This window comes from Labeo rohita, chromosome 9 (genome assembly GCF_022985175.1).
Source record: "Labeo rohita strain BAU-BD-2019 chromosome 9, IGBB_LRoh.1.0, whole genome shotgun sequence".
Taxonomy (NCBI): domain Eukaryota; kingdom Metazoa; phylum Chordata; class Actinopteri; order Cypriniformes; family Cyprinidae; genus Labeo; species Labeo rohita.
Window position 1 is genome coordinate 28,279,163 of NC_066877.1, and position 16,219 is coordinate 28,295,381.

At 35.8% G+C, this 16,219-nt stretch overlaps 1 protein-coding gene across 3 annotated transcripts; it reads left to right on the top strand.

The window, feature by feature from the left end:
• The first annotated feature begins 9,148 nt into the window (after positions 1–9,148).
• On the top strand, positions 9,149–11,698 carry si:dkey-10c21.1 (uncharacterized). Of its 3 annotated transcripts, XM_051118335.1 has the most exons (5): positions 9,149–9,501; positions 9,915–9,971; positions 10,623–10,664; positions 10,769–10,916; positions 11,041–11,697. In XM_051118335.1, the coding sequence occupies exons 1-4, from the start codon at positions 9,219–9,221 to the stop codon at positions 10,891–10,893; spliced, it is 507 nt and encodes a 168-aa protein (XP_050974292.1). In that variant the 5' UTR covers positions 9,149–9,218; the 3' UTR covers positions 10,894–10,916; positions 11,041–11,697. The 3 variants fall into 3 exon arrangements, with proteins under 3 accessions (XP_050974292.1, XP_050974291.1, XP_050974293.1); XM_051118334.1 differs by having other exon boundaries at positions 10,769–11,696; XM_051118336.1 differs by lacking the exon at positions 9,915–9,971 and having other exon boundaries at positions 10,769–11,698.
• Positions 11,699–16,219: the final 4,521 nt, after the last annotated feature.

The window sequence follows — 16,219 nt, forward strand, 5'->3', positions numbered from 1 at the left end:
AGGCTTTGGAAATGAAACATCTCTGTTGGAAGACTTCAACCTTGATATCTTCATCATTTCCTTTTAATATGTACTTTACACACAGATGAACCGGGGGAAATAAGGTTTTTCTTGACCTTTTCTTGTAACCAGTCTTCAGAGTTTAAAGTTTTGTTAAACTTTTAAAAGGTGACTGGTTTATATGAGCATGAAAAAGCTGATATTGCACTCAATTTGTCTTAGTTTGGTCGGGAAAATGCGCACTGATCGTGGAAGCAAAGTTAAGTGAAATTTAAATTAAATTCTCACTGCATCAGAAAAAAAGCTAAGAGTTTAGAAGGTGGAGAAAATTGTGTATTTAAAAAAAAATGTATGATTGCATCTTTCAGAGTGAATTATGCAATTATCTCTTGAAAAGAAAAAGGGTTATCATGTCTTTTGTCTCATACTATTGAGTTGCTTCCTTGGTCTTTCCATCATCTGACTTCCTGTGCTGCTTATCTTTTCATTCAATTTCCAGACCTGCAGATTACTGTAATTCTGCCTCCTGGGACATTGAAACATGAGACTGTGCATCAATAGTCCATATAGATTTTATCTCAATAATCATTAAGCTTTCAAAGAACGTAAACATCCAGGTAAATAGCCAAAGAGCAAACCATATGGCACCATTTCAGTATGTAAACATGCAGACTAGATTATTGATCTTTTACCAAGAACCAAAATGGAAGAGCTACTCCAAATAAGCATCATAAAAAACCCTATTAATGAGAAGTTGAATAGCAATCCATGTTCAAGCTGACAAATCGCAACAATTACTCAAACAGCCTCTATTTACGACAGCAGATGGGCATCTTCGAACATGAACACATCAAGGGTTGGATGGGCTACAGCAGCGAAATAACACGCCAAGCTCCACTTCTGCCAGCTAAGGACTGGAAGATAAAGATACAGCAGCCACATGAGCAAAAACAGATGAGCGAGGATAGGAAAAACACAGCCTTGTCTGATTAATCTCAATTTCCGCCATGTTATACAGATGCTGGGGTCAAAATTAGGTGTAAACAGCAGGAATCTACGAATGCTTCCTGTGTTTTGAGTTGGTTGTTGGTAGTGTAATGATACTGGAAATGTTTTCCTGGCAAAAAGTAAGCCCCTTAATGTCAAATGAACATCATTTAAATGCTAATTCACATAAATGTGTTTCTTCTGACCGACCTTTTATGGCCAGACACAGTTTGTCCATTTTCAAATTGAAATTCCCAGCAGGATAACGCTCCATGTTACAGAACACACATCGGTGGTGTTGACAGCAACCAGCTTACTTCATGGCCTACATTTTGGTTAAAAAATAAGCACTTGTAAAAAGAGAGTTAAGTAAATTCCAGATTCCAGGTTATCTATATAGTCAATTCCTCTATTACATCTGGGAGTGACGGACCACATGATAACTTAAAGGAGTCAATGTCTTTTCAACTGGACAGGCTAAAAGCACTCTTTTGAGTGCTTAATCTTGTTTTAAACACACAGAGTTCAGTTATTATATATGGGAATGATAGCCAAAAACTGAAAAACAGCCCTGCTGTTTATCGACAATCGGGTTAGATGCCATATTCAATTTTACATGAATGAAAACAAGGCTGTGAATGAGGGTTATACTTAGTCATTACAGTGGCATGCACTGTATAAATGTCCTAGATAATTACATTTTCACAACTGTTTTATGGAGTTTTTGTTCTATATCAAAAAGAGGTTATGTGGCTGAATAATTGGTATGTTGTTAAACAACAATAGAGGGTTTGCACTTACATCAGTGTTTGGTCAGTTAACCGGATGCACGGCCATATTGACAATACTTAGATGTAAACAACAGCATGGATTGAATGGTTAATGTACTACTGAATACATCGTTGTGCTAATTTATGCTGTCTAAACCATGGAATATGTGTGGAACGTGCTAAATCATATAGAGAAGGACTTAGTAAGCCAGAAGGGGCACACTATTTTGGCAAATGTATATGTACAAGCAGTATTAAGGAAGATATTGGACTAATATTTCACCTACCTGACCAAAAGTGATGAGAACAAACAATAATGTTGTTAAGATTCTTACCTTGAAAATCCTGGTTCAGTTTGGCCAATCACAAACGCCTTTTGTTCCTAAGACAGTTTTTTTGCACTCTTCCCCTTGATTTGTCAGGGCCCCAGAAATCAAATCGAGTAAGGAGCCATTGGCTCCTATAAGAAAAAAACTTAGGCGCCAGATTATTTTTTTTAAGTGCCACAGAATAAACATTTTATTGTATTTTCATTTTAACATTTCATGTCATGTGTTTGTCTTATCTTTTCTTGACTTTATCAGCATTTTAATCCATCTTGTAGAGGACCTGGGAAATAAGGTTCACTTAAAGTGTGAACTAAAAGTCTTTTCCAACTTGAAATATACAGTCACAAAGAATTGTTTATTCCACAGAATCTGTACCAATATCATGGACCATAAACATCACTTGGCCACTGAGTGTAGTTTGAGTTCCTCCTCACTGCATCCTATAAATTTTGTCATATGTCTTTAACACATCTGGTAGGTTTTTCTTTATGAGTAACAAGCAATTTTAAAGGAGGTGTTTTTTATTATTTAAACAACAGGTTAAGTAAAAATAATAATATGCAATAGTGCATTAATATAGCAGAATGCTCCACTTTATAGTTACTTTTCTAACTGATGAGCTTATGGACACCGAATGGTTATTGTGAGGTAACTATCGTTATGTGACAGTGTTGTACAACCTTTACACATTTTCTGCAGTTTGACACAGAATGAGCTATTACATAAGACATTCCAGTAAGTTGTTCTGTAGTCTCTTATAAAATAACCTATCTTTTGATGGTAATTCATGTTCATTTCATACTATAGTAGTAAAGAGAAAGATATAATGGGTTCACTTGCCGCTAAAGCGGTGATCACGCCTGCTATGTTAAAGAGCGCCAAAACCGTATTATTGTCTGATTTTGTTATGAATTTGCCATAATTTTAAAGATGATACTTTGTTTATTATAAAGTAACAAAGCACAAAGCTCATTGCGATTACTGGGCGGCAAGTGCGCTACAAATAGTCTAATATGAAGTTCACGCATTAACACATACACTACCGTTCAAAAGTTTGGGGTCAGTACATTTTTATTGTTTCTTTTTTTTTTTTTTTAAGAAATTAATACTTTTATTCACCAAGGATGTATTAAGTTAATAATTAAAAGTTTATTAAAAGTTAATAATAAATAATTTACATTGTTATAAAATATTTATATTTTGAATAAACACTGTACTTTTTAAACTTGTTATTCATGAAAGAATCCTGAAAAAAAAAATCACAGGTTCCAAAAAATATTTGGCAGCACAGCTGTTGATATTATCCAACATTGATCATTCTAATAATAAATCTGCATATTAGAATGATTTCTGAAGGATCATGTGACACTTAAGACTGGAGTAACAGCTGATAAAAATTCAGCTTTTCATCACAGGAATAAATTCTTTTTTAAAGTATGTTAAAATAAAAAACATTATTTTATATTGTAAAAACATTTTGCAATATTACAGTTTTTTTTCTATATTTTTAATCAAATAAATGCAGCCTTGATGAGCATAAGAGACTTCTTTAAAGACTATTACAAGTCTTACTGACCCCAAACTTTTGAACAGTAATGTAGCTGACAGCTTTACCTGTTGTAGTTTGTTCAAGTTGTGCACGAATTAGACAACTCTTTGCACACCTCGGTCATTTTCAATCTCTCTCATGCTGCACAACTGGAACTAACATGTGTGCCGTCAACACTGCTGTTTGACAGAGGTGAGGACTGTTTGAAAGTCTTATTATGAACATGAAAAATATGTGATCGAGAAACAACCAGGAAGCAAATTTTTAAGTCATAAAATGTAAATATATATAGTCACCAGTGGTGACTTCAGCAAAAACTTCACTCGCAAATTTATATTTTTAGACGCAAATACCACCGTTTTAGTTGCAGTCTGGAGCCCTGTTTGTTATAACTTTTGGCAGTCTATATACTCCAAATGATTTTCAGATTAGTACAGCCCAAAACATTACAATAATTGACCATTTTCAGCAGGAATAATCAGCAAAATATGCAAGTTCAGTTCTGTTTAGGTTCAGTGCCCAAAATATGGCCAACTGATGATGCATTGTGAAAACACTCATTGAATTTAAAACGAATGAAAACAATGTCTTTATAATGGCATGCATTGTAGAAATGCTATAAAATTTCATTTACACAACTGTTTTATGGAGTTTTTGTGAGCTGAACAATCACTATGTTGTTAAACAATACAACTGAACACACTATTTGTGTCAAAAATTAATAGGGGTTTTGCGCAACAGACTTTCAGGTCTCGTTGCTTCCGGTTCACGAGTTTTGCATATGCCTTGTTAAATATGAAATGTTTTACACAAGATGCCTTTAAAGTAGACACTAAAGATGATCGTAACCAATGTCCATCACATATGTGGATTGATAAAAAAGTTTTTATTTTTATTCTTTTCACTAACATTTATATAAATATCAAATAAAACGTCAACAATAAAAACAGCTAGCTAGCTAGTTTAACTGATTACCTTAAAGGTCCATCGATATCGCTATTATTCAATACGCTATAGACCAATTTCGAGTAGACGCCGCGTCACTTAAAGCTGCGTGCATAGTGGTTGCAGAAAAACACTATTAACAAGTGGAGGTAAGCAGGTACAATCCATGGAATAAGAGAAAAAAAAATATTTTTGTGCCTTTTGATGTCAAAATCGGAATGCAAACTATTTTTTATAGAATACTGTCGTCAAAGACGTAATTTGAAGCTAAACGCAGACGTTTAAACGGACATACTATGGATGAAAACTATGATTACTCTACTTTTAAAGCATAAATTTGATTTAAACAGTAGGTCTACACAATATTCACATATGCTGTTCATAGGGGAAGTATTGTATTAGCCCTACAGTTACAGCACAAAATATTATTTAAACCTGTTATTAACACTTTACATAACATTTATTTATTTTATTTCACAATTCAGGCTTTTTTTTTTTCTCGCAAATGCAAATTTGTGTTTTTTATTTCGCAGAGACCACATTTCCATCGCTACGTCCCACGGTATTTATTTGCACTCTAGTCCTACAACTTTTCTTTCTTAGGCAGAAAAGATAGATTACCACTTATGTTTTTGCAGCTGCAGCAAACACAAAATACTTCAGAAACGTCAGTGGGCAAGGTCTCACGCTGTGCCATTTCCCATTTCTGCTGGTTCATCTTTTTGTTACGAAACATGAAACACCTGTATACTTGAACTATGTACCGCTGACAAAGCCTGCGTGTAGTCCTTTGTAATAAATCACCTAATAATTGAGTTCACAGTTTCCTATCGAGCTACAGCCCTATTGCACTTCCCTTAAGGATGAATGGGGAATTACTGCCATCTAGCGGCAAAATTGTTGTCAAGTAGTTTAAATGCACATCTTAATGACATCATGTCGACGTATTTCGTTATTTATTCATTTAAAAGTTTACCTGAAAGGACTGGTAAAGCAGTTTAACCTTTAATCTTATTCTTAATCAGTAATTTGAATGGAAAAAAAGAATGCCAAAAAGATTGCTGAAATTCCCAGTGAGGTCTAGTATGTGATAAGCTGTACACATTTTCATACATTCCAGTGACAGTTGCTCTGCTGGAACATTTTTGATTTGGCATGATTATGAGAAGAATCAAATTTTTTAGTAATTAACAGATCCGTTTTCTGCAGTTAATGCTCTTTGGAAACAGCAGATGGGAACAGCTGCAGCATCGTGCGGAAAGAGGTTCATTATAAAGAAAGACTCTCTAAATCAAGTGCCACTTTATCAAAACCCCTCAGGGGATCAGGTGGATCTTGTCTCAAATCCTTTCTCCTCTCTTTGTCTTATCACTTTTCTGCAAATAATAATTTTAATAATGCATCAGTTACAAAAAAAAAAACAAAAAAAACAATAATGTTGTACACACTGTCACTTTTTTTGGTGGTCCTTTCAAAATGTGTATTTTTTTTATAACGTGAACGTATCTTTGTAGCTTGGTCAAAACATCAAGTTGTTTTAATCTTAGCTTAATGGCTTAAACATGTTTCTTTTCTCAGGAGTGCACTTTTCTGAGGTCTTTTCTTACTTGGTGACCTCAGCAAGTTCAAACCAAATATACTACAGTATATACTACTTCCACTTGATTGGAGTGACCCATTTTTGTGACTCAATTTCCTATCTATCTCTATCTTCCTATCTACAATATGGTGACCAGTGCTGTATCATCATACTTGCATTTTGTATCCTTAGTTATATTGTAAACGCATAAAATTTGATATGAGCAATTTGCTCTTTAGTTCTGTGGACTTTGTGTAGCTTGTCAGGAGGTCCCAGTGGATCATTTAACAGGATGTGTCCTGTTGTAGGAAATAGCTCTGTGATTTTTGTTCTGCACTATTGAACATGCTGTGATCTTCCCAGCTAAACGATTCCCTCCTGCTCTTTCCATCTGTTGTTTTCCACCAAACAAAGCAGTGAGGTAGTGGGATTCTGGAAAGGGTTGAAGGAAAAGGCTGCCCTGTCATAGAAACATACTGTTTAGATGCAAGGAGGTGTCAGCTTCAAAGACTCCCCAGGTTTATATTCCAAAAGCTTTTAATATTGGCAGAAAGTTCAATAAAATGAATTCATGAACTGATGATCTTATTCCCTTTGCGTTTGGTTAAAGGAATAGTTCAACCAAAAATGAAAATTTACTGATTTTTTTTTCCACTCTCAGGCATTTCTGAGATATAAATGAGTTTCATAGGAACAGATTTGGAGAAATTTTGCATTAACACCAATAGATCCTCTGCAGTGAATGGGTGCCATCAGAACGAGAGTCAAACAGCTGATAAAAACATCACAATAACCTATAAGTAATCCACATGACTCCAGTCAATCAGTTAACATTGTGTGAATCAAAAAGCTAAATATTTACAAGAAACAAAACAATAATGACGATGTTTTAACTTTAAACCCTTGTTTCCAAAATATGAATCTATAATCCATGATATTGCTTTCTCCTTTCTAAATTTCTCCAAATCTGTTCTGATGAAAAAACATACTCATCTTTATCTTAGATGGCCTGATGTTGAGTACATTTTCAGCAAATTTTTATTTTTGTGAACTATTCCTTTAAATAAAAGATATGCAGATGCTTCGTTTTAAATAAACATGTGAAACTTGACCAGACTGACATCTCTGTAACCTCCCTGCAGCAGTCTGTGTGCTCCTTTGGTTGTGCTATAATAATGATTCAGTCTGGATGATAGATATTTATTTTTATTTTTTTAAATAAAATTCAAATCAGCTGGAGAGCAATGTGTCACTGCTGTTAAGGTTAAAATACATGTTTGTTTAGATATGTATAGTGTGAAAATAAAATAAATTAAAATAAAATAAAATAATATTGTGTGTTGTCCTCCAGGATACAGGAAAAGAGATTTATTTATTTATTTAACCAGGTTTCTCTAGTTTATTTAATGTTTAAGATTCACTGGGTCATATTTTGATACCTGGGGCATCACTTGACATAGATTGTGTTTTCTTTTGCTGGTGTAAGCAGGGTTGGTAACAAAACAAATATGATTCATACTGACCTATGTCATCTGCTTTTGCTTCAAGCAAGTTTAGCTTTTGAAAGATTCCTTTGTTCTGTAAATGTGCATCTTCATATGCAAAAGGTTTAGTTATATATAGATAATAATAGATAGATTCAATCAGAGAAATGACAGAATTGTTGAGTTGTTGATACATTTAATCAGATGCTTTAAGTTGCTTTAGATAAAATGTAGCAAATGCAAACTATGAACATCACAGATGGTTTGCAGATGGAGATGTTTCAGCCATGCATGAATTAAACATCAGCTGGTCAACATCTTATAGACATCTGTATTAGACTTGCAGGGTTCATTAGGAAAATGATGTGCTGATTATATATACCATTAGTGATTAATTATTAAATATTAATCTTGGTATTGAGTCCTCATACTGTCAATAGCACACTGGATTTTGTCCAGTCTTTGTACAAGTCAGATTATATATGAAGAGTTCAGATGAAAAACCAGCTAAAAGCAATTTTGGTCAAAAATGAGATAATGGTACTGAGTAAATGCTCCTGACACATAGTATACGTCCAACAAATACTTTTACTTCAAACTCGCTAAATTCCAGCCTCAGCCCAATCAGAAGTACCAGTACTTACGTAAAAACCTATACAAAGTAGCCAGAAAGAAATGCCAATTTTAAAGAAATATGTCAGATGGATTTAGAGGCTTTTGCATCTGAACTCTTCATATTCTAAATAACTGGATGTTAACAAGGAATTCATTTTTTTAATGAAGGTGACATTGTCTCCTCCTAACTGGCTCCTGCCCAGTCAGCGGAGCACTTGTCTCACCTCTTAGATTTAGATCTGCTGAGTCAGCTGTCAGTTCCGGGTGTCACTTTCTGTTTTCTCAATCATAAATAAATGAAAATCAGCAACCATGTGCACAATGTTTCTTTACATCCATTTGAATCAGGACACTTGAAACCATCATAAAACTAGGAGGGGAATAAAGACCAGTCAGTTGCTGCACCTCTAGACAGCAAACTGCAGTATGGTTCTCTGGACTAATTAATAAGAATCAGGATCATTTTTATGATACTTTATTTGCATCTTTTGTGCTTTTTTGTATCTTTTGTCAAGGCAAACAAACAGTATATGGAGACTTACTCAAGCGTATTGTTGAGTAGAGCTGGATACTGTATATGAAAGACAAAAGTAATTTAGAGTCTCTTTTTTGTTTTTCCTCTCCATCATTTGGTCAGCGCTAGAGAATAAATAATACTCTTTATAAAACATGCTGCATTCGCTGAAGACAACAAAAATGCACAGTGCTTTTAGCAATAGTTTTACCAATTCATTTTTATCTCATGCTAGAAAACCGCCTCATCAGTGACAAGGTTTGCAAGAAAAGTTGCATTACAGTTGGTGAGATAAGACAAATTTGTAGTGTAATAAAGCTTTGCTTCTTTTGACACAGTCGCCATCAAGCGGTAAAATACATGCGACGCACATCGAAAACGAAAGTAAACTCTGGCTTTTTGCTATTATTTGAAGCACAGGCTGTAGTGTAAACGTGTCGTGGAAAATGGCGGAAATCATCTTGGGAAACAAACCTAAACTCATCAAATGGCTTAGTTCGGGTTATGAATTGTTTTTGCAACATGTTCAAGCTAAAAAACTTATAACGTCGGAGTATAGTGAACTAATAGACATGCAGAGTAAGAATACGGGCGTTATCAAACTTCTGGACATTATCCTTGGAAAGGGTGAAGATGTGTGTCGAAAATTTCTGGATTTGCTTAAAGAAGATGATGTAAATGAATTTTCTCCTGAGCTTAGAAAATGGATCAAAACGGTGGACACTAAAGGTAAGTTGCTTTGCAAAAGCGCATCGTGCACCGTAATAGAGAGGCCTATTGCATTCATTTATGAAAGTCTATCAAACAGTCTTTTTTCGATAATGGATTTTTGTTTAAAAACACAAACAGAAAGCGTAAGAGCTACATGACAGGTATTTTTTTCCTAGCCTATATGAAACACCCATTTTAAGCCAAAAAATACAAACATACTCGACCTACTGAAAAAATTCCATCCAGCCTAGTGTCAGTGTTCATAAACAGCGATTTGGTACAGATGTAATGTGATTTAAAGGAAAAGGATGGATTTTCAGTCCGTAGTTGTAGCTGGGCGCCCTCAAGTGTCTTCCGATAGACCTAGTTGAACTTTAGTGTACCACTCCTACTACTAATGCTTATAACCCTATTTTTAAATAATGTTACAGACCTGAAAACAGAAAAAGATGACAAAAGAAGAGAAAGCGGTAACAGGCCAGTACAAGGTTAGATTTTATATCTTGATTAAATCTTTTTCTGTATATATATATATATATATATATATATATATATGAAGAGTTCAGATGCAAAACCAGCTAAATCCATCTGACATCTTTCTTTAAAAAATGCATTTTTATCAGGCTCAGATGTATAGGTTTCTATGTAAGTACCGGTACTTCTGGCTGGGCTGAGGCTGGTATTTTAGCGAGTTTGAAGAAAAAGTATTTGATGGACGTATAATATGTGTCAAGAGCATTCACTCAGTATCATTATCTCATTTTTGACCGAGATGGCTTTTAGCTGGTTTTGCATCTGAACTCTTCATATATATATAAATATATGCATATATGTAGGCTATATGCATTGATGTACTGTATGTGAGTCTGATTAACAAGGATTTGGGACAAATATAATGCGATTTAATGGAAAATTATGAATTTTCAGTTTGGAGTTGTAACTGGGCTCCCTCAAGTGTCTTTATTCATATAGTTCAACTTTAGTGACATTGAACTGCCTTGTGTGGAAAAAACTGTGCTATGAATACTTTTAAATATGTTTAGCAGTAAACTGGGCAGATCGCTGTAATGCATTACAGTCCATAGGATGATTGCATGATTTTGCCATTCAAAATAACATTTTTTTTTTCTTTTTCTCAGAGACTGCAAACATGACACGACCATCAGGCACTCAAGTAACATGTGAGTGTGAATTAAATTTATTAATAATGGGAAACTTTATTAGATGTACAATTAACAGTTGTATGAATTGACAGTTTTTTTTCTTCTTCTTTTTTTGTAAAAAGGCACAATCTCTGCGTCTAATGGTGGCAGTGTATTTTCGCCTCTCATAACTGAATCAAGTCTAGGCCCTGTTACAATGAATTTGACTGCTGCACCCTCTGACAGTTCAGATGTGCTGTCAAAGTGAGACTGAATAGAGGCCAATACAAGGTTAGAGTATTCTTTCTATTCTATATATGTCAGGAAATATTCTATTTCTAAAAGGAAGAACCAGTAAGCTGGTTCAAAATGTGAAGAACATTGATCCAATTATTGAAGATCTTGACCTACACAGTGAATCAGTTGCAAATGAGGGAGCAAAGCCAACAAATCAAGAGAAGATGAAGAAACTGCTTGACTTAAATTGTGAAAGCATTGCGAAGGAACTGTTCAATGAATGATGAACTGCTGAACAACTAAAAGTTGTATTGTTTACCCATCAGATTAGCAGCATGCTACTATGAAGAAATTACATATGGTATTGTTATAAGAAAAAATTATGAGGACATTGAAGATCTTGATGAAGATGTTTATTGCAGTAGATGTGACAAAGGACATGTAGTACCTTGGATTTAACAGAGTCTGAATGAACCCAACATCCTAAGGTCAAACCTTGTTTACAATTACAGATTACAGTTGTTTAATATAAATGAAGTTGCTCCTGTTGTGACGGAAGGAGTTTTCCTTTTTTATCCAATTGAGAACCAAGTATACTCTGCAAAAATGAGTACATATCAGGGGTATATAGAAATAAATGATGCATTGTATGTAATAATATATGTATTGTACTGCTTTGTCAATTTTAAATGAAAATTTTAAATGAAACAGTGGCAATTTTCCATTCCATCTTATAAATAAAATGAAGATCAAATTATAATAATGAAATCAATTGTATTGACTTATGTATTTAACTAATGTACTGTATTTTTATCACCACTAAATGAGAAACACTTTAACATCACATCAGCTTCCTTGACGTTATTTTTACTGCTGCTAGGAAGCACACTATATTTAGTTTTAATAAGTAAGTGATTGTATGCTATCTGTCTAAAATATATTATTTTAAAAAGTACACTTTTACTGGTCTGTATAGTTTAGCTAGTGGCAAAATCTGTTGCAGCTATCATAATGCCATGAAAGAGAAAGGGGTGTCCCTCACATCCTTGTTTTCATTCACGTCAAATTAAGGATAATAACATATTTGCCAGATTTATGCACAGCTGTTTACTATTGTAGACTGTTGGAGTGCATATTTAGGGCCCTATGAAATCCATTTTATTTTTTCCCAAATTCCGTTTTTTCCGTTTTAATTTTTCTGGATTCCGTTTTTTCCCGTTTTAATTTTTCTCCACTCCTTTTTAATGGTTAAATTTAATTTTATTATTCAAAGAGCATGTCTAATTAATTAAAAATCATGAAACTTATACACTTATAATTTCACATCAATTTAATAAAGGTTTAACAAAAAATGATATGTTTAGGGCCCTATGTAATGTTTTTTTTTTTTTTTTTTTTCACCATTTGTTTTATTGTTATCAAATTCCATGGTTTTGATGTCTAATTATTTGAATGCAAACCTTTTTTTGGCAAACAAAGGGGAATTTACTATTAAAATTAAAACATGGAAGAAATGTTATGTGATTATACCCTAAAAAACAATGTTTGTTTCATTTTAGTAGTAGTAGTAATAGTAGTAATATCTGACACTATGCCTTCAAGTTAAACCAGACTTTTGACGGGTTGCCGTGTCTGCCTTTGCATTTCTCTGTGTATATGATATAACATTAGTTTTCCTAAAATGGAATGGTCAAATGCTCATGAAGTGACTCTCAGCAGATATTGTTCATGTATATATGTCCTCATTTAGTGAGATGACAGACGCTAAAATCACTGCCAGCATCACACGCTTCAGTGTGTGTAGGAAACAAAACCGCTGGTCTGCTCCATTCATTGAAACAGAGACACGCAGAACATGCAGGACTCACATTTAAATGGTATTTTTGCGGCGTAATATTTACAGATACTAGTCCATATTGCGGTTTGATTTCAGTGTAATGACCTACTTTTGATTATTTCATTCAAACTTTGACAAATTCCGTGACATTCCACGTTATTCAGTAAATTCTGTTTTTATGACTGGATTCCACGATTCCGTCCACGTTTTCCACATCGCGGAAATCATAGGGCCCTACATATTGCGCAAACACAACTGGAGGTGCAGTAACAGAATTCAGTCACTAGGTGGGGATGGTGGTTCAGCACAAGGAGTGAATAGACGGAAAGAGGGGATTGAACCGTGACTAAATTACAGTTATATTTATGCTCACAGAGCATACATTTTGTAAGGATTGGTTCATTCTTCTTCAGTAGACTGTGGGAAATTATAAACACTTAGAATGGCACACAGAGTTCCTTGTTAGGCATTACATGTACTAGAGGCTACAGAAAAAGTAATGTCTCAGATTACGTATTTATCCATGGTTCCCTGAGAAGGGAACAAGACACTGCATCCTCTAGGGGGCGCTATGGGGAACGCCTTTTGTGTGACCCATGACTGAAGCCTGCATCCAAAATGACAATATCATTGGCTGACGACAGCCTATGACGTCACTACCAGCATGACCACAGTATAAAACATATAAATAGAACACATAAGTAGAACAGTATAAATAGAACACGTCATCCGCCGCTTTGTCTGAAGCTTACATCCGAAGCATGGCGATGATGCTAGAGGACGCACTGTCTCATTCACTTTTCAGGGAACCATAGTTACATACGCAACCTGAGACATTGTCTTTCAAGGGAGCATCGAACTGTGTCCTCTCGAGGACGCTATGGGGAACAATATACCCATGCTGCCATGCTGAGGGGAGTGCATGCCAAGCACAAAACAAGGGAGCTGCCCCAATGTTGTCCAGGCGGCTGTCAGTGACCTATCCCCTTCTGCCATACCCAAGAACTGAGCTGCACACCCAAGAACTGTTAAGGACTAGGCTAACGGGAGCCTGACCCCTGGGCAGAGCTCAGACTTGGAATCAGATAGCAGAGAGATTCCATTAAGGGAATATATCTCCAGTCGTATAGGACAACAGTCCAGACCTCGGCTCATCACCTAGGGGCTTACCTTCAGCTCTGTGTGACCTCGCTCAAGGAGCTGGCCGGGCAGGCCGCAGCAGCAGAACCCTATTGAGAAGTATCGTCAGGTATACGTAAGTAGAGTGTGGCTATAGGAGGTACTGGGGCTAATCCAACTCGGAGAAAGGGTACAAGGCTGAACGCATAATCCTTACCATGCAGGATTTTCAGAAAGAAAGCAAGATGCTAGAGTGCGTCCTTACTACAATGTGGATTTCAGAAAGTGCCCAGAGGGTAGCGTGAGCACTAGCGAAGAACACCATTCACAACACTCAACGAGGCTGTTTCTAACAGGACTTGAGCCCCATGTGACTGCGGTAATCCGAGGAAGCAACAACCAAAGGCTGCAGTTCTATGGAGCTCCAGGAGACCAAGGACCTTTAATTCCCAAATGGGGCAGTGTGCTGAAGGCAACCTCCTACAGTGAGGGGAGTATTGTCCCCACACACGCAAGTGTGACAAAACATTGGGAGGCAGCAAGCAGCTGGCTTATCCAATGTAGTTGTCGCAAAGCTCAAAATGGAAAGCTCAACCTCGAAAGGGGAAGAGCATTATTAACCGAGGCAAACATTCAGCAGCCACAGGGCAGGTGCCTGGCTCTCAGTGGAGAGGACGGCGTGCTTCAAAGGACCCTGCATCAGCGAGGGGAGCACTACAATGTCTAGAGATGAGTATCCAGAAGAGGGTATCAGAACAAGATCCAGCTTCAAGGGTGACCAAAAGTTCTTATAGAAATTAGTTAAATTGACTCATTGACATAATGTGCACCAGCGCCCTCAGCCCTCAGGTTGAGGTGAGCACCTAAGCTAGCCCTCACAGGGAGAGGAGCCTTCTCAGGACAACCAACAGTAGTGCTAGACCCAGCAGGTCCCTCAGAGCCAGCTCAGGAAGGGTTTCCACCAAAACACTAAGCCATTTGACGAGCTTAGGTTTGTTTTGCAAGATGAATTTTCTAAAAAAAGAAAATTACTAAAAAAAAAAAAAAAAAAACGCAATCGATCATATTTTGATTCCCGGGGCATCACTTGACATAGATTTTGTTTTCTTTTACTGTTGTAAGCAGGGTTGGTAACAAAACAAATATGATTCATACTGGCCTATGTCATCTGCTTTTTTTTCAAGCATGTTTAGCTTTTGAAAGATTCCTTTGTTGTTTTGTAAATGTGTCTCTTCATATGCAAAAGGTTTAGTTATTATATATACATAGATGGATAGATTCAATCAGAGAAATGGCAGAATTTTTGAGTTGTTGATACAGCTAATCAGATGCTTTAGGTAGCTTTAGATAAAATGTGTGCTAACTGATATCTAAGTAGATATCACAGATGGTTTGCAGATGGTGATGTTTCAGCCATGCATGAATTAAACATCAGTTGGTCAACATCTTATAGACATCTAATGGGCATAATATTTAGGCTTGCAGGGTTCATTAAAAAATATGTGTTGATTATATACCAGTAGTGACTCATTTTTTTTTAGTTTTCTCTGACTTTATCTTGGTATTGGCTAACGGTCTGAGTCCTTGTATTGTAATTGATTTTGTCTGGTGTTTGCTTTAATGATTAGGCTACAATATTCTAAATAACTTGATGTTAAGGAATTCATTTTTTTAATGAAGGTGACATTGCCTCCTTCCTAACTGGCTCATGCCCAGTCAGCGGAGCACTTGTCTCACCTCAGATCTGCTGAGTCAGCTGTCAGTTCATGCTGTCACTTCCGGTTTTCTCAAGCGTAGATAAATGAAAATCAGCGATCATATGCACAATGTTTCTTCCCATCCATTTGAATCAAAACACTTGAAACCATCGTAAAAATACTAACAGTCTGTTGTCTTGTACCTTAAGACAGCAAACAGCAGTTTGATTATCCGGACTAATAAATAAGAGTCATAGGACCATTAGTATGATACTTTATTTGCATCTCTTGTGCTTTTTATTCCTAAGAACTGAATAAAACGAACTATATATGAGGACTGACTCAAGAGTAGGCTACAGCAGGGGCCGTATTTTCAGTTCTGTGCTTGTCAGAGTTTGTTTTTCTTCTCCATCATTGGGTCAGTGCTAGGGAATAAATAATAGCCTACTCTTTATAAAACAGAAATGCTGCATTCGCTGAAGACAGAATCAACATACTGTACACTGCTTTTAGTAATAGTTTCACCATTTTATCTCATGCTAGAAAACTGCCTCATCATCAGTGACAAGGTTTGCATACAAGTTGTATACCAGTCAGTGAAATAAGACAAATTTGTAATGTAATAAAGCTTTTCTTCTTTTGACACAGTAGCCATCCAGCGGTAAAAAAAAAAAATGCAACACACATAGAAAACGGAAGCTCTG

What these genes read in the sequence shown, in the direction of transcription:
- si:dkey-10c21.1 (XM_051118335.1), top strand. Translation starts at nt 9,219, where the DNA reads ATGGCGGAAATCATCTTGGGAAACAAACCTAAACTCATCAAATGGCTT. An exon ending in CGGTAACAGGCCAGTACAAG is followed by an intron (nt 9,972 to 10,622) that starts GTTAGATTTTAT and finishes TCTTTTTCTCAG; the next exon opens with AGACTGCAAACATGACACGA. An exon ending in ATCAGGCACTCAAGTAACAT is followed by an intron (nt 10,665 to 10,768) that starts GTGAGTGTGAAT and finishes TTTTGTAAAAAG; the next exon opens with GCACAATCTCTGCGTCTAAT.